Here is a 21903-nt window from a genome sequence, read left to right on the forward strand (position 1 = left end):
GGGGAGCGCTGTAGGCTCCAGGGGGCGTATCCCCCTTGTGTGTGTGTGTGTGTGTGTGTGTATATATATATATATATATATATATATATATAAACATAAACGAGTATTTTTATGGTTAAGATGTGATTTTTGTTTAGTGGGTTATGGTGGCCTTATGTCAGGTATCTCGTATGCCAGCACTTGCTTCCCAATTTGATCGGTTTCTTAAGTCAACTTATAACTGGCTATTCATGTTGAGTAAAATATCGTAAAAATCACAACCGACCTTCACACAACTGCGTTCAGGGAGATGTATTCAGGAAATAAGAAATCTCGATTATCCATGATTGCCATTCTTGGATAATCTTAAAAAACTGATTTATTGTTATTTCTTTTCTAGAGGAGTTTGTGTGTTTGTAAATAAATAGCGAGTATATCACTACTTCGCATTCTTGATGACATTCCTAGTCAGACATATCACAATAAATCTGGCCCAGACTTTCAAAATTTACAGAGTAATGATTATTTGAAATGGAACATCATAGCCCGGCAGCGCTCTAGCTAGCGACGCTGTTCAGATACGTTATTGTAGATTGCTACAATTATTATTGGCATTCCGTTTACATTTTCCGCAGAATGATACGTGCATTCAACGTACCACTATTATAATGTAAACGCAACTAATGCGACTAAAGATTTCGGCGACGAATAATTCAATTTTAAAGTGTATAAAACTTCCAATAACCAAAATCTGGATGAGGAAGAAACAGTACTCAAATAGCACACCGCAGCTCACATCTTAGTACCAAGGAATTTCTGCCCTCTTTCAATGTTTCTACATCTTGAAGGGTACGCAGTTCGAATTCTACCATTTCTTTCATAATACACTTGACTCAAAACAGACCATATGAAACAAGAAATTCCCTATCTGCAGTATTCTGTGTAGATTGGCAAGTTCGAAAACTATATCATACGCATCCAACATTTAGAAAAGAATGTATGGTCTGTTGGTAACCAGCTCGCATATCTTCCCATATTGCACTACCAATGCCCACTATCTGAATGAACAATTCCCTGACTAATCGGCCGTGATATTGGTGCGTAGAAGTAGTAACTAAATCCAATTCAGATCACTCAGTTATGTGAAATGAAATTTCAGATTTATCGAATTTTAGACGCACCAGTTCTTTGTCAAGCTATACAGCGCGTAGCTTGACAAAGAACATTCGAATGAGTTCAGAATGTGGATCAAATCTTACGGTAACCATTTTGAATTATTTCTTCGAGATAAGCCATGTTTTGGCTAAGTGGACAGCGTCTCTATCCAACAGATTATGGAGATCAAATCCCCCACTAATATGTATGTTTAAGACGAAATTTATCTCTTGGTATCAGATTCAACCATCCTACTGATTAGTTGCCTGCATAGATGAGAATCACAATGGAAAAAAAAATTCTAATGAGGAATGAAATCATGAAAAGATTTTCTAATGCTGAAAGTCACCAGCTACCTATTTATTTGTCCAGGAAATTTGGAGAAACCCTGGAAACCTTTCTCCTGTGAAGAGTACTTTTGTATGCCGTGAAAGGCCAAGGAGGCGCATTTCACTTTACATAACTAAGGCTATTTATTTGTAATCTAAAGTTTTATTATTTAGCAGAAATTAGTAATCCAGGATTATAAGACTTTACACAAAACCAGTGTTATACTTAGGAATCAAAAAATCCTTACCTTTAACACATATGCTATTGTCTATATTAACTGGATAGTTGTCATGGCACTCGCAACGACCAGTGGTGGTGTTGCAGTACACGTGAAACAGGATGTTGTTGCAAGTTGTCTGGCACGGTTCTCCAATAAAGAAACCAACTCCTGTTGAGAAATAAGAAACAGTTTATAATGAGAATATACTGATGATACTGATGTCGAATAGCTACCATGAGGTCCTTTATACCTACGGAGTACGGAAAATCAGATTCCTCGCAGCATGAAATGTTCCGAAATTATTCCTGCAACTGGAGAAATATCTTACCCTTATAGTGGTTGCATAAAGGTAGACTTAACTACGATATTCAACGCCAATGTCTTCAAGTCTATAAAGGTGGGGGATATACATTTACAAATAACAATAATCTCCTCGCCCTAAAGTGATATTCAAATAATTTATATCTATAACAAATTGCCGTTTTCTTCATGAGGATGAAGCTGTCTTTTCAGAGATATCTTGCTAAATAGTACTGTATATATCTTAAGAACCAACGATCTTCTAACTGGTTTTATTATAAATACAAAAGTAGGAAATAAAATAACAGTGATATGTGTCTGACGCTGATCTCAATGTTTTCCGACCTTTCGTATTGTACTGCTGGTTTTTAGTGTATTTATTATATTAGTTAACATGACTGAATGTATATTTACTTTCCTTGTACATGATTTTAATCGGATTTTCATGATACATTAAGCAGTGTTCATTTATAGTTGAGCCCTTAATGGAAGTCATGCATTGCGGCTGCTGGAAATGCTAGAAGTTGTGCTGGTCATAAATTCTTATGTATAAAGCTACTTTGTATAATTCCTAATCTAACAACATTTATCGTCAGGAACACAAAATTATGTTCCGAGTATATATGTTATAGGTTACTAGGATTCTATGTGTGCCTCCTAGTAAGTCGCCAAATATCCAGTCTGTATCCAAAGTCTTGCTAGGTTACACATTCGCAGATGCGATGACTTTACCAATGGTGAAATGTATGTTGATAGATCGCCACACGAAGACGTCTAGTGGGAGAAGGTCGGGAATTCCCAGAGGCCAAAGGAACTGGTCTTTTCGTTGAGTAGTACCCATTAGCTTAACACAGATAGCGCCATCATGCGGTTGAAAGAAAAATTACTGCTTCAGCAAAAAATAAAATTGGATACTTCTGTCTTTTATAAGAAATGAAACAAGTGAAGTAGCATTAGCGATACAAACATTTATAATCAATCTGTCATGTTAATATATTAGTAGTGAAATGTCGAAGGTCATAAAAGTTTTAATCGTCATGCCCGACTGCTACCAGTGTTACTTTAAGATTTTGCGTTTAACATGTGCCTGATTATTAGAGCATGGGTTTTAGCAGTAACAGAATAAACAAATATTACCATAATAATGCTGATTCCATTATATTCTTATTTTTCACGGATAGAAAAGAACGATATGCAGCGAGAACCCGAATACCTGGAAATCTATTCATTGAGGTTCCTCCTATCCTTTTTGCAAAGAATGAGATGTTTCAAAAGATGCTGCTAAGAGAGAGAAGAAACATCACCTTAATTATTAAACTAACTAAAATGCTCGCATTACTTAACATGTAGCTTCTCAGGTCAACAGTTGTAACTGCTGTTTCTTCGTATTTTTTCTCATTTCGCCTTGTTTTTATTCTGTCTTATTCCCATTCTTAAGCGAAATGAGAGACGTGATTAGAATTCATTTGAGTAACATATTTAGGAGAAAGCTGATCCGGCAGTTTTAAAATTGCCGCTTTGTCGATTAATTGTTTAAATAAAATCACCGAGGCCTGTGGATCTCAATTTTTATATACGGACAATCATTACTAGCAACTGATTTTTCTCTTTTGAGGAATTCTTAAGCGATTATAATCGGCAAGCTTTCTGAGACACGGCTGAATGTGATCATCCTGACCGAGGTTTAGTACTCGAAATAAAAAAGAGAACGAATAAAAACAAAACGAGACTGAACTTTCTTAGCATTTTGAAAGAAGAAACAAAATCAATAATGAAGCGAAAGGGGATATCACTACCCAACTCCTCCCTCCCTTCTGGTATCCCATTGGTAATTTCCGGTGCCGGTGGACTGCCAGTTTTTTGATGGCTCAATCGATTTGTCTTTCCAAATTCTCTCCAACAGGTCCCTATGATTGAGAAGCAAGCCGCCGTTCTGAGATTTTCACGCTTTGTCACTTGATAAAAGAACCAACAAAAGCGTTGCGTAATTCAAAGGCTTACCTAAACAAATAAAACTACACACTTCTCCCTTGAAAGGTGCATTATGCGATTTATTCTACAGTATTAGTGGTTATTGTTTAGAATGGAAAATCAAACTGAATTGCATATGCAATTCCAGAGTATTAGCGATAGTTGACGCGATTGACTGAAAAAGCAAGAATATTTGTTAGAATGTAGCGCTTTGCAACTACTGTTACGAAGTGTAAAACTGCGATTTCTAAAAGTATTAATTACTAAGAAACTTTTAGTGGTCCTTTCCCCCACCCGTTCCCTCGAAGTCTGAAACGAGCTGTGTGGAGTCGTTGAAAAGCACCCATGTTTATCAGGGAGTAGACACGAATTCAAGTGGTCTTAGATGCTACGAATTTTAGTAATTTACACTTCCACCGAATAAAGCGCAAGCGAACCTACTTAGGCTATAGAGCTGATCATCCGTCGACAAACTTGATAAGACGCCCCCCCCCCCACACACACACACCGTTTTTTTTAAGCAAGCGGCAATCACACTCGACGCAGACACACGATTACATGAATCGTCCCTTTCACAGAAACCTCTGCGGAAGAGTGGAAAAGTCTCCAGCCCCAAATCCAGTAGTACCGATGAAAGTACCTCATGCTTGCTGTCCGAGGAATAGTACACTAAAAGAGGCATGAAAAGTACATGAGTTTGCGTTATAGGATAATAACGTACTGATGTCGATGTCGTCCGTCTCTATATATAAGTAGCGTAGCCGTGAAGATACTGCACCCGCAAGATTTGTTTGCTTAAAGAATTAAACTAGAATATACTTTCTTCGCAAGCATAATTTAATGTAGAAAAGTAGTCAATTCTTCCTGACTTACCAGATCGCCTATCGCTCTCAATACTAATTCGAGGATGCTATTGTCCAAATTATTTAGACCAGAGCCCAACCGTTTACTAAATAAAATGGCACTGATCGTAAGTGGTCAAATGGCTTTGCCATTGTAAACGACGTATATTATGAAACGAAAAGGAATAGTCAGATTCATGTTTTTCTGTTTTGATCGTTATAATCTTTCAAATTAGAGCTTTGGAGATTTTCCATCTGTATTTTACTGAAGCAGTAAAATGTTCAGCAATCAATACCAAAACGTATTTTTCCAGCATTTCTATTTTTTGTATTTATTATTAGAAAAACCTCCGAGCCTCCGTAGCTTAGTCGGTATAGTCGAAGCCCTTTGGTCGGTAAGACCTGGGTTCGATTCCCATCCGTGGCCTGAGGAACATTTATCTGGTCTCTTTCGACTAAAGGTGAGTTAACCGGTTTCATACGGAGATAGGGAATTTTTTCACCCTAAAACTCTGGTTTTTCTTCCCCCAGAACAGACAAACCGGCCCCGTAAACATAAGCATCCACACACATAAGACACACTGTGAGACATAGGACTAACCACCTTATTCTCGGGGTGGTTTGGAAGGGCGAAGGACAGCTCTGTAACAGGCCACTAGGTCTAATACGTAAAAAGGAAGAAGTAAAATCTTCAGAAATTGGTATCAAAACGTTTTGTCAACCAGTAAATACCAAGAGGAATATGATGCTCCCAAGTCAGTGCAACTGACTTTTGAATTGTGTTGCGATTTTTTGTGATAATAGAAAAAAAATAGAGATGTTCTATTATTGTGTACATATATCTTGTATTTATATACTAAATAAATAAAATTTTCTTGAAATTAATTTCATTTTTAATTTGCAAATTTTATTTTATGGCGGCGCTGAAATATAACTTTGAACAAAGGCGTCTCTTACCCACGGGGAGGTCATGCATGTTGCTAGCCTATCTGTTCGGTAAATTGTTGTTAACAAATTGGTCCATCCTAGTTCAACAAGCAGTGATATATGTATGCGCAGAGAGTCAACTTCAAGTGCTACCAGCATTGGACGTCTCACCGTAAGTGACCGTAGAGTGCTACGAAACCGCTATTCGTCGGCCGACACGTTAAACGCGGAATTCCAGACATCGACTGAAACATGAATATGCACACACACAAATTCAAAACCAATGCTTAGACATAGGTTTCCATGGTAGGACCGCAATAATCTAGCCCTACATTACCCGAACCAACATGCAGCGTTAACGGAACTGACCATTCTCTTTCAGCAAGACGATGCTGACCTCAATCCTACTGGACATCGGTGGGATGAACTGGATCGTCGGGTGAGGTAAAGGGACATCCACCCTACAACAGTTAGGACCTCATTACATGCATACGGAAAAATGGATCAAAATTCCCACTGATAGCTATCGTACGTTTGTGGAAAGTACGCCCCGTAGGATTGCAGCTGTCATCTCAGCAAAAGGTCCACCTTATTAAGGCATGCGCCATGGCTGTATGTTCCTCACGCTATGTTGTCTGCTGATTTCTTTCCAAGCACGGTATTTCAATCATGAATTTGACATTCTGTTTTTATGAGGTTCCATTCTAGACCAGCAATCAAAAGCATAATTTGAAAACTTTCGTCTATTGATTAATATGATCAAAATTTTAGTCAGATAGTAAAAAAATATTTGATATTACATAATGATGCTTAAGCGATTATTTTTTAAAAAAATAATTTAACTTCTTTTAAGCTCGTTTTAAAATTAAATTTTTATTTTTAATTAAAATTAATTTTAGATACATTCTGTTTGACATTCATTTTTTGTTAACTCCAATTTTTAGACTTTTCAAAGTCAGCTGTTTTATTTAATAGAATTTCAGATTTCAATTAAATCTCTTTTGTTCGTAAGGAATGAGAAAACATTCCCTGCTTTTCAGTTTCAGTACACATCAGCAATGACTTAATTCCAACTACGGTAACTACAGATTGTAAAGAAATGAATCGGCATTTCTGGAGAGGCATATATTTCAATGCATGAGTTTTATAAAAAAAACCTGAGCTAGAAAGCTAGTAATCTGAAGAATTTTTGTCGGCTTAAAGCATCCGCTGTTCTTTCCAAGTGGATCTTGTGAAAAAGAGAATTTTAATTTTTTTTCTTTTTCTGTACAAATTTCTGTTCTCAGTCATTTTTTTTTTATGTATCAACAGCATATTCATTTGGTTTAGCAATTCTGAAATGTAGGTAGCATTTCGTTAATTTATTCACATATGCTGAATTGTGAAGTGAACTGAAATTTCATGAATTCAAGCAATTTGAAAAACTGTCGGTGACAGCTATTTTTGGATTTGCCGTATTGTCGAGTTTCGCTACCGCTGACTGCGTAAATTCTCTCGACGGATATGAAGCATGAATCCGCACAACATACATAATAGAAAGGTGGTTAAACCTAAAAGGTAGCGCAAGGTGGTATCATACTTCATAATTACTAAATTTTCCAGTGGTTACTTATTCCGAAATAAATTGTCAAGAAACATTTAAAGATCAAAACATTTGAAGAGCTAAAATTCCATTCAAGTTTAAATCATTATTTGAGAGAAGTCGAATTTACTTGATAATGTTTTACATTTTAATTCTTTCCTATTAATTATGTTTCACACTTTAAATAACAATCGACACGGCTATTCTCTGTATTATATGCACGGAAGTCATCTTGCCTACATTATGATACTGTGCCACATATGGTTACAGCTTTCTGCTAGCAAGTTCTTTGGCGCGTGTGTGTGTGTGTGTGTGTGCAGGCATCAGAATTTTGACAGCAAAATTATGCATTTAAAAAAAAAGAAAAGAACCATACTTCATTAACTTTAAATATAAAACAACTACATGCTAAAATCTAGAAAGAATTTCTTAGTGTTTTCGACGTTACTTACGTACAAAAAAAAAGTTCATTGGTGGCATTTTACTGCAGCTTCAATAAAAAGTGCATGAATGGAATGATGTTAATATAGAGAAATATTTCGAGCATGCTGGAATTCTCTAGATTATGTAATTCCGAATGATATGTCGTGTCAACTTGGTCCAAGTGGAACAGTGTGGTGGAATAACTCAATACGAAATGTCGGACAATTTATAAGATGTAAGGAATATGAGCGAAGTGAAAGATGTACGGGAAGCGAAGAATAATAGACATTTAAAGTTATGAATTGCATTCAAAAATATATTACAAGAGATTTTTCAAACATAACTTATCCTGTCTCATACGGGGATGGTAGGATTTTTTTTTTATCCCGCCAACAGACAAACCTGCTTGAGATAAAAAATGAAGTCATAAGAACACTGTGATGTTCAATGCGCCCGCAAGTGCCCTGAATGCATTGTGGGATAGGGAGTAGTGTGGGGATTTAGATCTTGTTCTCTTGGGTTGTTTAGTAGTAAGACTTAACTTAAAATAGCTGAAAGAAATATATTATCCATAATCCAGATTTCTAATAATTTTACCGCATGTTGTACAAGTTTTCTGTTCAAGCGAACTGCAATTTGGCTACACACTTTTTATTGTTTATTTGTAAAATAATTACAGTATAGTTTATACGTGTAATAACTAGTTTTAAAGCAGACGTTTTCTTTGTAATACTCATCCATAAATAAGCACGCGAGACTTCGTAATATGTAGAAAAATTGAACAAATAACAATGTTCAGGCATGCTATGTAAGTCACCGTGATAATAGTTAAGCATTGCTCATTCATTTAACCATCTGTGGAAGTCTCTCCCCCCGCCCTCTCCATTGCATATACATTTCCCCAGTGTCGACGTATTCGTGAACAAATTCCAAATTTGCTTCCTCAATAAATGCCGATTAAAGTGGTGTCTGGAAAGCAGGATGGCTGTTTTAGATTCAGCATGGTGCAGGAAAAAAAGTGAGCAGGCATTGGAGGATGGTTCGTTATCGTATGGGAAGAATTTTCGTGACACTCGAAATGACTTCATTAGCGTAAATATTTCTCGCAGCGAAAAAACTCTGGGTTGTTGCTAGAAATGGATTTCAGTGTAGTAATGATTGTACAAATATCACACAGCTAGCTTTCCCGAATGCACTAAAAAAAAAAAATGAATATTCCATTGATGAGAGGACTCTACCAGCAGAGCCTTATCTGCCCACCAAGCATCTGATCATCCATTTCTCAGCATTAGAAGCGTGCTATGGAGTAACATCTGTGGAAATTAATCGTTTTTAGTGCAGTTAAACCCTCGAGAGTGAGTTAGTGCTACTATTACTCCGGCGCATTTTAGAAAATGTAATACTTCATCTACTACAACCTCAAACATGCGGTGTTATGCTTTATTATTAATAAGAGGAATATTAAAAAATAAAACCGCTGATGTTTTATTATTAATGTTTAGGCAAAGCTTTATATACAACTGTTTCATGAGAAAATAGATCAACCATGGAAACAGCACATATTTTTTTAAAGTCTGATTCATCCTGAAATTGAAGGCATCAATTTATTCTCCACAGTGAAAAAAAAGAGATTAAAATGAAATTTAGAGCGAGGTTTTGTATGAAACTTACTGGAAACTAATCAATAACCACAGGAAAAAGCGTCTTTATATCTGTCGCTTGGATCAATTTTATAACTGCTTTCATTTTTATCGTGGTAAGAGCAATAACGCTGTCCGATGAGTTAAATTTTAAAAAAAAAGAAAGTCGTTACTTTATTTATATATATACACTGTATATAAATTATGTACACAGAGCAGTTTATACTGTTTCAATTGCGTATCTCCAAAAAATTGATTAAAATATGTAATTTAGCCTAATAGATTATGTGCTTGAAATGAAGATGGGATAATATAACTCGAACACAATTTCAATGAGGGGAAAAAATAGAGGCGCTTCTGACAAGCAGACAAAATTCGTCCAACAAACAGCCAAAACGTAGGCTTTATCGTTTCATGGCTGATATCGTGACCTGAAATCAGCGCGTCTTGGTAACGGGAGTCTCAATGGGAAGTTCCATTACACGGTAAAGAAAACTACTCGAGCAATCCCAAATGCTTACAATGGTATTTTCCATTAAATATCACGGGATTGCATTTTATCTAAAATGAGTCCATCCTGCTTTCTTCAGTCAGATCGGTGTCTGAAACAAAGGGAAAAAAAACGCGAAGAGAGAAACATGTGGATCAATAACTATGTTCAGTAGTCAGTTATTTGGAATGTCCCTGTTATTTCTCTTCACATAAGATCAATGTGTCATGCCTCAGTAACTGCAAAAAAAAAAAAGGGGGGGGGGGAATCAGGTCAATGCCAAGGAGTGTAATGGAAGTAAAGCCCCAGTTTGTGTTTTGTCATCATGTAAATGAAAAAATGCAACTTATTTTGCTTTAGTAATCCACGTAAATACTAAAACTTGTCATTACGACCTTCAACAACAGAAAAGTGCAGAGACTCCCCTCCCTCTGCTTTGCGTTGTGACTGAGCAAAGCGAAATTGTTCACGGTGCCGGGAAAGGTTATCCATAGTAAACCTATTTGGCAGATGACATTAAGTATTCCTGTTTCAAGGACCTTCAAACTAGCTATTTACGTATTATTTTTTACAATCTTATTCCTGATATTTTAATCTTATTAATATTAGGGAGCAGGCATCCATTAAGCACATCTAGAAGCCCACGCTGTAATGAAAGTCCAAGGAACGTGGTGGTTCCTTTGACTTTCCTTAACACTAAAAATATGATTTTCTTCCATTCAGGTTTAAGCACTTTATGGGTCAAGAGCACTGCCTGGAATCTGCAAAACTTCACTAATCCAGGCAATTATTCCACCGGAGTAGAGCAATTTATCATATTTAACATAGAAACAACAATGCACTACTGTTCAACAGGCTTCGTTATATAAAAACACTCCTGTGGAGTCACATTTGTCAACCATTTCAATGATTTGTGTTCGCGAATGTAATTTAAGTATGACATATCATGTTACTTAAGTATTGAAAAGCACGACACATTACAAAAATCGCCCTGATATTGCTCTTTCTATTTTAGTTAAACAGAAATCCTGATACATTCTCATCTTTCAAAGGATATACTGCTTATTTTTATCATCTTTCATTTACGTTTTCCCACTTGCAATGCCTCTTTTCAAAGAGAACCTCAGAAGCAAGTGCTTCTACAATCTCTCCGTCCGCTCCTAACATTTGTTATCGCCGGTATACTGTGACACTTCTCATAACTGACGATTATGCTTGAGCTAAGAACTGGGAGGGTCTATTAAACCCATCGCAAAATTAAACATGTGGGCTTTATGTAGTTCTCTGAATTAGCATGAAAGACCGACGAAGTGATTATACAGCGCCAATGCTGTGCGACAGAGACCAATAAAAATGACGAAATGGACGATTAAAAGTGCCTTTTAATTATACTAAGCACTTACAAAATATTCATTCAAATAAAAATGACACTAAAGAATTGGCAAGCACGCTTAAATTCATGTCGAGGAAGAAATATCCAAAAGGAGGAGGGGATTAAACTATTGCCGACATATTAAATGAAAAACTAGGCTTTACTGATAGCGGCGTTAATTTGGCTCCGAGAACTTTAATAAGTCTGCTTTTCAGAGCTTCAATTAAAAAGCTTCAATCAAATTAACGGTGCTCTAACATTAGATTTAATATAATTTTTACTTCATTTGCACTTTATTCTTAATTAACCGTAATGAAGCTCTTAATGGTAATTTATTCATTTTCTTCTATCCTTCTTCAGTAGCCGATATTCCGTTTATCACACAGCATTTGTGATGACGGGAAAATAACGGCAGAAGCACAAAGACCGAAACAAATCGCACAACCTACATTATCACAAAACGATATTTATCACGGTGAATAAGTACTGATAGTTCTCTCTATTCGCCAATGTCAATGTTAATTTTCGTTCTTAATTAATGCAAGTTTTGCCTTCTCTTCTAAGCTTATGTTTCTGTGCATAGTAAGATTTAACATGAACCATGCTCCGTAGGGTTAATATTAGAAGAATAAGAAAATATTTCTAATTTCTATCTTAATGTGTAAAAGCATTCACTACTATTGTGTAGTTCTATATAGCAATAGCAGTTAAAGGAATTTTAAGAACAATTTAAATTTTAAATAATTACAAAAAATGTAAGAATATTATATTATCATCTTATGGTAGAGATACCAATTTCTCTTATATTATTAAGGTTCCCTAACAGCATAGGGTTGGCTATTACTATTATTACAAGAGACCTCCATGGAGTCAGCGACTCATCGAGGATTATCACTCACACCACACCATACCATACCATACCTTCTCTTGAATTCCTTCATAGCAAAACTGCACTCACAGCCTAAAAAGGCAATTCATTCCACTGGCGCGCGGGGGAAGCTAGATTTTTCTTATCCAGAAAAATCTAGCTCCCCCCCCCCCTTTTTTTTTTCGTATGTAATTTTCATTTTCATTCATTTTCAAATTTCATGGATGCCCTCTCCCCACCCTCCAATAAAATGAAATATTCCATCTAATGGTATCCTGTATGACCCTCTCAGAAGTCGGTAAGTCACTATCATATCCCTCTTTCTCCTGATGGCAACTTGAACATTTGCATTACTTCGGAAACCAGATCTGCGATAGCCAATATGAGGTTGTATCAAACCTTGTAGTGCCAAAATGACTTCTGTATTTTTACAGGTCAATGTTCGTTTCAGTATGGTAATTACCCTATGAGTTATATTCGTAATCTTTGCTATATGCCCCCTTAATTGCAACTCGCCATTTACTGAAACTCAAATTCTTGCGTAGCCAGTTTTTGACGCATAATCTGGCTAATATAATATGCAATTGAATATTTCATTACTGTATACCAAAGTGCATAACTGTACCTTGGCTATCAGCTCAATGTTAGTAACTTTCAGATGCCCACAATTCCAGCTTATCCGAATCCTTCATTCCTGATTAATCTGCCTATTACTGCATAGTCAGTAAATAGCTGTATGTCTCCTGTCAATTCTTTCCCAATGTCATTAACTCAAAACTTGAATAACAATTGACCAAAGATGGATCTCTGAGGAACTTCACTAGTCCCTTTAAATCTTGTAGACCGAAATCTCCCATACACCATTATTTAACACCTGTCTGCCATCTTATCCAAACTAGTAGTTTATAATTGAATTCCATATCCTTCAACTTTTGAAACAGCATTCCATGCTTAATCCTGTCAAGCGGTTTAGCCAAGTCCAAAACATCACGGTGTATTTATTCCCCGCGTCTAACTTACCGTCACATCATAAAATGTGACTCAAACATGACCTTCCCTTAGCAGATCCATGCTGTTCACTACAATGTATGAATTCTGTAAACCCATTTTTGTTAGCGATCTAACTTTTACAAAATCTTCACCACCCCAATTGAAATACTGACAGATCGATAGTTAGAATATATCAGTCTTTGCACCACCCTTATGCATTGGGATTATCATACTATTCTTGTAGCACCTTTACAGTGCTGAGACTCAAACTGTACAGTCAGTTCAGCTGAACACTCATTTAGCACGAGTGTTCAGCCTTAGTTACTATCAAACACTATAATCAGATGGTAGTCATTCTTTAAAAGAATGGTCAGTGTGTCTTTCCCACAAGGATAGATTCTGCACAGCGAATCTCCTGACTGACATCGCATACTTCTAGACAAGTTATAGAAACGTGTAGAGAAACTTGCGCAGAATGCTGCACAATGTTTCTTTTAGAAAAGGAGGTACACAAAACTAGAGGTGCTGCATTCGCTCACACATGTGCTTCCTCGGTCTTACGAAATGAAACGTTTATGATCATTTCCGACGACGGCGATGTTCTTGCATTTTGATCCACTCTTGTGAATGGTACGTCCATGACGGAGAAATCTATCAGTCGACTTCTTCTAAACCAATAGAACTGGAATATCTCTTCCGGACTTAAGCATGACTTGGCGTTACCATTTTCGGCACAGTACTCCCAGCGCATATTCAGAAATGCCAACGTGCGGATGAATTTTGTTGGGGGAGTTATGATCCCGCCCACGAAAGGAGGTAAACGTACAGTTCATTAGTATAGAATAGGCCAGTCACTTCAGGCTTCCAGGAAGCAAAATGGTCACACCAAGCAATGAAATTCACCTCCCTCCTAAAAGCAATCCCAAGACATCCATGCCAGGGTAGGATTTCGAATCCACCACTCGGCCAGCAAATTGTTCAAAACGTTGACATTTAATAAATATAAGTTGGCTTGAAAGTAACCTGCTCATTTTCCTTGCTTTTTTCTCGAATATCTATACCCTTAAGAGGATAAAGAAGAAAAAAAAATTCATTTGCAGTTACACTTATTTTATTCGTAATACCTTAATATTTGTATTTACACTTATGTGTAAATTCAAGTATTAAGGATTCTGAATATGAAATCTTCAGAATAGGCCTAAGCTTTGTTATCTTCTACTTTTTCCCTATGCCTCGCTTAGAGAAATATTTTTATACTCTTGATTATCAATTTAGATTTAAGGAAGGTTTGCCCTATTTAGACATTCACTTCTCCCCAAACTTAAGGAACCAATTCCCTATTCTGAATTGGTTACTTTTTTTAATTATGTTGTTGTGGAAGAAATGTTGTGCACTGAACTGAAGCGCTCAGAATACAAAGTGCATTCATTTCATAACACATTTCTTCGGACCGAAAAGAACTGTCAATCAAATATATGTGACGGTTATCGAGGATGAACCCATTACCTCTACCAGGAAATCATTCCTTCCTACTTATCAAAAATGTCGTGAAGCACCCAATAATACACTTTTATTTCAGCCAAACACGTCACATTCAGGATATTTTTATAGCCATCAAATTTAATATTTCTTTGACCTTTTCTCCCTGCTAGCAGCACATATTCTGTCATAACCAAGGGAAGCTGCTTGCTCATGCATTGATTTTTCCGTTCACTCGCCTTTATCTACCTTAATAACGATGTCATAATGTGCGCGCATGCTAAGTAATCTTCACATTGCGAATCTTTAGAGAAAGGTTCTCTAATTATCTAAACATTGCAATAAATGACATGTTCGGCTCCATATACTGTAGAGTTCTGTTATTGGAAAACATTCATCATCTATGTTGGTGATGCCTAATCTATTCACCTCATGGGTCGCATACATCTTATATATACTTATCTACCATACTAGGGAATAAGGTAAACTCTTTTAATATGAGCCTTTATAAATAATTGATGTATTTTCGATGTTTGGTTGAAAGCCCATGATACTTACTACATTCATCTTTCAGTGTTAGCCAATTCGAATGGCATAATAACTAATGAGACAAAATGACATTATATCATTCTAATATCAACTGTTTAGGAATGTTTGTCACCATAAATGCATAGAAAAAAAACTAATTTGATTGAAGGAGGATTTCTTAATTTCCTTATTAAATGGTTTGTTGTGACAAAAAGCAATTCTTAGTTTTTGCATTTACTTTAGGTTGACGGAAGAAACAAAAGTGCGGGACAGAAAAATACTCGAGAAATATATACTATGAGTGACCTAAAATTTCTCGTGGTTTGTCTTAACCAATTATACCTGTTCTGAAGACTAAATTAAAAAGCAAAGTGATATGCGAATAATCACTTATGCTCAAGTTATTTCTTACTTTATAATGTATGGTCAAAGTTATCTAATTTGAGCATTTCGCTGTTCAAGTTCGACCTTGAAAATCAGCAGAAAAATACGAGGCGAAAGAACAGCCCTATCCAGAAGACGTGTACCAGCACCATCGCTGGCGATTGTCTACAAGCATGCGATCGAATTCAATATCCCAAAGGAAACTGCAACATCAGCTTCAGTATACTGGTTAAAGTCAATTGTTTAGTTGATGAAATTTATCTACTCCAACAAGCCCAACACAAAATTCAAATGAGCGGTTTGCGTAAAGCAGCGCTTCCAGTCCCAATAACAGGTGGGTTAGAAAAGACAGTCATGTGCGTTTGTTAGAATTTGTAGGGAGTAGTCCACTTTCAGTTATAAGGAGAATACTGTTCTCAACCACAATGCAAAATTGTTTTTCAACAGCACCCCTCGAACAAGACAGATGCAAGTTCGAGCAGGCATTGTGCGATTGTCATTCTGTGGTCCGATCAATGGCTGCATAGAGCAAAAGGCGCTTTTCGTTCATATCTGTCCATCAGAGGGTAACAATGAATACTTGATCTTGTACCTAACAAATCATTGTAAATAGAGCATTAAATATAATTATGAAAAAAGTATTCACGAAGCTATAGAAATTTTGTGACCAAGTGGAAAAAAGTAAATTAAACAAAATTTCTCGGCATTTTTAATTCTTTATACAAGTGTAAGCAAACAAAGTTTGCACTTGGAGTATCTTCACAACTCTGCTACTTGTATATAATCTGGTGGCTTCGCATCATTTACGCTTACATTCACCTAGTGTCCCATAACGTAAAGCCTTACCCCACGAAGCCTTAAAATGTCCTAAATTACCTCGGAAAAGTTTTGAGCAATAAAAGAAAAAATATTTCAACCCTTATTATATTATGTTCACAAATATTTGAAAAGTGATTTAATTTAATTAAATTTTTTCACCACTTCAAAATTTTCACATTTTCAAAATGTGTAGCTTCAAAAATATATTCATAAAATGCTTTTAAGATTACTAATTATATGAAGAACCAAAGGCTTCAATTCGGCGACATGAACTTATTTAAGTTAAGGGATATTACATCCCATATTGTTTCTTAGCCGAATAAGAAACTCAGAGTTTCATGCCGAATATAGAAACTATATAAAGTTCGGCGATTCCAAGCGCAAGGAAATACCTGGATAGTGCAACACCTGACCCATTTGGTAGTGCAAACTGAGGCAACTCATAGTAAGGGTGGAGCAAGCTCCGATCACTATTCTTGGTATTTACCCATAATGTGAACTTAGCTCCTAGAAGCTGTATTACGGATCGGAGCTTGCTGCATCCTTACTATGAGTTGCCTCAGTTTGCACTACGAATATGGGACGTAATATCCCTTAACTTAAATAAATGCTTTTAAGATGTTTCTTCAGAAAATGTCAAATACATCGAACTCTTATACAGTATGCTCTTCAAAGAATTATCTAATTTTGCAATTTTTTTTTCAGATTGATGTATTTCATATGTAGTAACCTGCCGTAAAATTTATTTTACGCCAAAAACCAGTGATTTAAGGAGGTTCGCTTCACAAATAGTAGAATGGCAACCTATTAATAGGCAAAAACCGGCCTCATTAAACATTTAGTTTCATCATGCTAGTTAAGCAAAACTTCTGGATTACCACAATGATAAAAACATATCGATTAATAAAAACAAATCTTAATTGTACATTTCAAAAGAAAATCTCATTTCTTAGTTGGATAATTTTATAAATCTAAATTAAATCCGTTCTAATTATATATTTGGTTTTATCCTTTATCCAAGTGTAAGCAAACAAAGTTTGCGCCTAAAGTACTCTCAGGACTATGGCAACTCGTGGTAAAAGTTTTCATCACTTGCCTTAGTTTCTCTCTTATCTCCCATAATGCAAAGCACATCTCCTTGCGGACATGTATAATGCTATGTATTAAGGAAGGGTCACTACCCAGACCGGTTTCGACCGCAAGGAGATGTGCCTTGCATTATGGAAGATACTAAAGGCAAGTGATGTGAAGTCATACCACCTTTACCGCGAGTTGCCCGAGTCCTGAAAGTACTTCAGGCGCAAACTTTGTTTGCGTACACTTGGATAAAGGATAAAACTAAATATATAATTGGTAGCATAGCCAAGTGAAAAAACTTCCATGAAATCCGTTTTCTTATATATTTTAATTGGGATTCACTTTACCAGTAAAAATAAGGGACAAATAACCCCTATTTCAACAGAAACGGCATTGTAGAAGTTATAAGACTTAGAAATGCAAATCGCCATTTGAGTATTCAAACAAGAGCGAAAATATTTAGCTTTTCCTAGGCCAACATATTTCTTAGTGCTTTCCTTGCCTTAATATCAGCAAGTCCACAATTCTATTAAAATTACAGGAGTCAAGTGTCGCTTCAGCGTTCTTTAATAAGAAAGACGTTTTTCCTTACCTACACGACTTCATTCTGTTCGAGGTAGCATTAAATTTTTTTCCCTCTACAGTTACTCTAAATTCAATTATTTTCGTCTCTTTGAAGAACAGGCACTCACTCCATACAACACTAAAACTTTCTTTCTCATAATGAATGGATCGATGCGAGTGGTACTGAAGCCATCTCATAATTTTAGAAAAAGATGATTGCGGATGTTCTACGACGGCGGGTGACCTTTGCTAGCAAATTCATTAGGGAAGTGTACCTTTTGGATTTTCAATAATCCCATCGCGTGATGAAAATAGTCAGAACTTCGACAAATATTTTCCTTTTTTTTTTTATTTTATTTTTTGTAGATCCCAACTAAGCCCTGGTGCTCTCTAAAAATGCGACGTCATCTAGACATGTGACCTTATCTGAAATTTGATAAATTTCCATTCTGTTTAGTTAGATAATTATATTAAAACAGAATTCTTATTGCGAATAAGAAAGGGGTCCTCTAAAGAATTTTAAGTTTACCATGGTGACATTGTAAACAGTTAACTTAATGAAGAGATGTAATCGATCATATCAAAACGTGATTTTTTTTAAAAAAAATCATATTCGTATTATGTGAATGAAGGCGAAGTAGCATTAGATTTACTGGTTGTGTTTTAGTTATTTGGTTTTTATAAAAGTTACACATTAAAATATTATACATTCTGAAGGTAACAGTAGAGAAATCCGAAAAATAAATTTATATCCATGCCTACAAATGACAGCTTAACTGAATTTTTCTTTATTACACTCTGGCCAGTCAGCGATACTTCACAGATACAGCAATATTCACGAGTATTATCACCCTTCTACGGAAGACTATTATTTAATGGGGTTGATTTTGCAGCGTGTTGTTGCTTTGTTCGGTATTTACTCCTTTTTCAGTAATTATTTGTGCTTTTTTAATATTAATAACTGTGACTGCTGCACAGTTAGCTATTTGTAAAAGTTTATGAAAAAATAAAATTTTCATGTTGCAAGCGTGGCCATTTTTCCATTCCCTCGTGAAATTATTTGTTTGGTGCTTATTGTCAGAAGATACTGCACGCCACTTGAGTATCAAATTAGCAAGTTGTCCTGAAGAGCTGGATGGAATTCTACGCTTTCGATATGCTACTGACGGAGAGCAAATTATCCAGAAAATAGAAATAATTACAAGTTATCTGAAGGCATAAGTCGTGCCAAAGCAAAGATTATTTCTCAGTGGAGACAACCATTTTAGTTTCAAAAAGGTAAACACCGCAAAACCATAAAAAGTAATACTTAAAGACATATGAGGCTTCGCGTTCAGAAGAGATGTACCCAGAGCTAAAACAATTATCTAAAATCAATATCACAGTCAAACCGTAGGTACAATGGGCCAAGATGAATCAGCAATAACCTACATACCAGCCACATTAACTCGCTAGATGCAAAAAAAAAAAGGATTCTTCTTATTATTTTGACACTTCAGTGAGTCCAATGACTCGAGGGAGAGCACCTGCTCTACAACTGTGTCTTCACCACTCAAATCCGCAACTAAACCAACACCTTCTACTGCTAGATGTTCCCTGGGTGAAATCTGTAAATAAAAGTCCGTGTAAAATAGCATCCTGAAAAAATATTTGATAAGGTAACTGCAGACAGCATAATCAAAAACCAGTGGGGGAAAGTTACGTCAAGAAATGGTCCTGCTAGTTGCTTTGAAATCTTAAAAGGGTTTTTCTGTACATAAATTTATCATTTTGTTTATTAGCATATAAATATCTGTTCAAAGAAACAGTGGTTAGTCCCGATGGACAATATGATGAAGCCTCTACTGAAAACATCAATTTTTTTCTACATTACTGTTTAAATATCACAGGAGTGGTAAAATTGAAACTTATTACAAAAGAACTGCCACACATCACAGTTCATTCGTTTCTGATCTGAGTTAGAACCATACCAGTGAAACGCTTGTAAGAATGTGGACGTTTAACTACATCTGAAAAGGGAACTAATTATAATTAGTCCCGAAACTTTAAGGAAATGCCAATGTTTCGGTAACATAAGGTTGTAAAAAACTGAAGGATTCAGTAAAAAAAAAGGGGGGGGGGGGATTTGATTTAAAAGATTTACTTTCTCTAATAAAAGAAGTGAAATTAATGATTTAATAATGGTTAAGGCGGTCATATTTTAGGAAAATACTGCATACGCTACTTAAGTTTATTTATCAGAAGGGACTAAACGCTGTAAAGGGGGGGGGGGGGTATGATTTCGCAAACGAAGCGGATATTGTCGACGTTGTGGAATAATGCTTAGTCTCCAGAGATTCAAATTCCCATGTTAGCCCTAAACTATTCTAAAATTTACTGCTTTCATAAATAGGGGACCATAAGGAAAGATATTAATCACAATTTAGTATTCGGGATAAGCATGCAAAAAAAATCACTGCCTATCTTGGATGGGCCAAAGAGTCTAGTTTAGTCTCATGCCATGAGACAAATTAGCCAGTAGCTATCGACTCATTGCTCTCACCTCAGTACTTCCAAAAGTGCAGAAGGTTAACAACCAGCTTCTTCATTACCTGGAGATTCAACAGTTAATTAGCGATCGCCAATATGGATTCCGCTATTTTCGTTCAACAGCCGACCCCTAGCAATTTTCACCCACCTTTAGACACAGACCATGGAAATATTTGGAGAAACTCATGTCATCACTCTCGATATTTTAAAAAGGTATTTAACAGTGTCTGGCACCGAGACTTCCTGAACACCCTGCCATCTTATGACCTCCCTCCTATACTCTGCAATTGGACTGCCAGCTTCCTCACTGGTTTTTCATTGTATGTCACGGTGGATGACTTCCTCCCATCAGATTTCCCAATCGGTGCTGCAGTGTCCCGGGGTTCTGCACTTTTACCCACGCTCTTCCTCCTTTACATCGAAGACCTCCTTTCTCTGATTTTAAATCCTATTTACAGTTTCGCTGATGATAGTACTCTTCATTCCTCATTCGATAAACCCTGCAGTACTCTGTTAGATGCCTCAAGATTATCCATAACCCGTGAATTAAACACTGACTTCCTCAAATAGGGTGAAGAAAACTGTAAAATTCAACGCAAAAAAAAGCTCAAGTCTGCCTTTATTACCCGAAAGAAACATCCCATCTCATCCCTTCTCACTTTTTGATAATGTTCCAGTTTCCTTTCAAGATCAGCTTTCTCTTCTTGGGTTGACTGTCACATCCAGTTTATCCTGGCACAAACATATTACTTAGATTCTTAAAAAAAAAAAAAAAACGACGTTCTTTCCGTTCTAAACATGACTTCTCTCAACTTCTAAAAAGTCTAAGATCCGACCAACTTCGGAGTACTGTTCTTACATTTGGGGTAGAGCACTCAAGTCCTCTCTAAGAATTCTTGATGATATTCAAAAGAGGGCAATCGCTTTTGAATATCATCGGAACATCTATTAATCGCTCAATAGATGGTCTGTCCTTCACAGACTCCCTTCACTCAATTTATCATAGTCGGTCTCTTTCAGCAGTGTGCCTTTTCTATAGGTGCTTTCCTGGGCATTGCTCCTCTGAATTGGCTGCTACTATTTCTCCACTTTTTCTAACCCTTCAAGAACTAGAGCAGCACTGACAAACACCCATACATTGTCCAGCTACGAACACACCGAAATAACTTCTCATCTTCCTTCATTCCCACTCTTTTAACATATCAGAAGGCTACAGTTCTCCTTAATCACTTGCCCACAGTTGGCACTGTAGTGTTTCAGTTCTTATGACCTTTCATGCGTGGAATCAATATAAAAAAAGTTTTGTTAGTTTATAAGATTAACAAATTGCAGAAAGATATTTTCTTTCTCCTTTCCCTCTTCTATGCACAAGTGCCGATTATTTGTCGTGATAATATACTTTTGATCTATTTGCAAAGTTCTTTCATTCCAGTA

General features: G+C 36.3%; 1 protein-coding gene across 1 annotated transcript in view; it reads right to left on the minus strand.

The window, feature by feature from the left end:
• The window catches only part of LOC150104336 (uncharacterized), a 232070-nt gene that overhangs the window by 79805 nt on the left and 130362 nt on the right, over positions 1-21903 (minus strand). The window contains exon 3 of the mRNA XM_090396301.1: positions 1712-1852. Coding sequence (XP_090252427.1) covers positions 1712-1852 — 141 coding nt within the window. The remainder of the gene's footprint in view (positions 1-1711; positions 1853-21903) is intronic.

This window comes from Typopeltis vanoorti, chromosome 8 (assembly GCF_054136105.1).
Source record: "Typopeltis vanoorti isolate ZY-2024b chromosome 8, IOZ_Tvanoo_1.0, whole genome shotgun sequence".
NCBI classification, from domain to species: domain Eukaryota; kingdom Metazoa; phylum Arthropoda; class Arachnida; order Uropygi; family Thelyphonidae; genus Typopeltis; species Typopeltis vanoorti.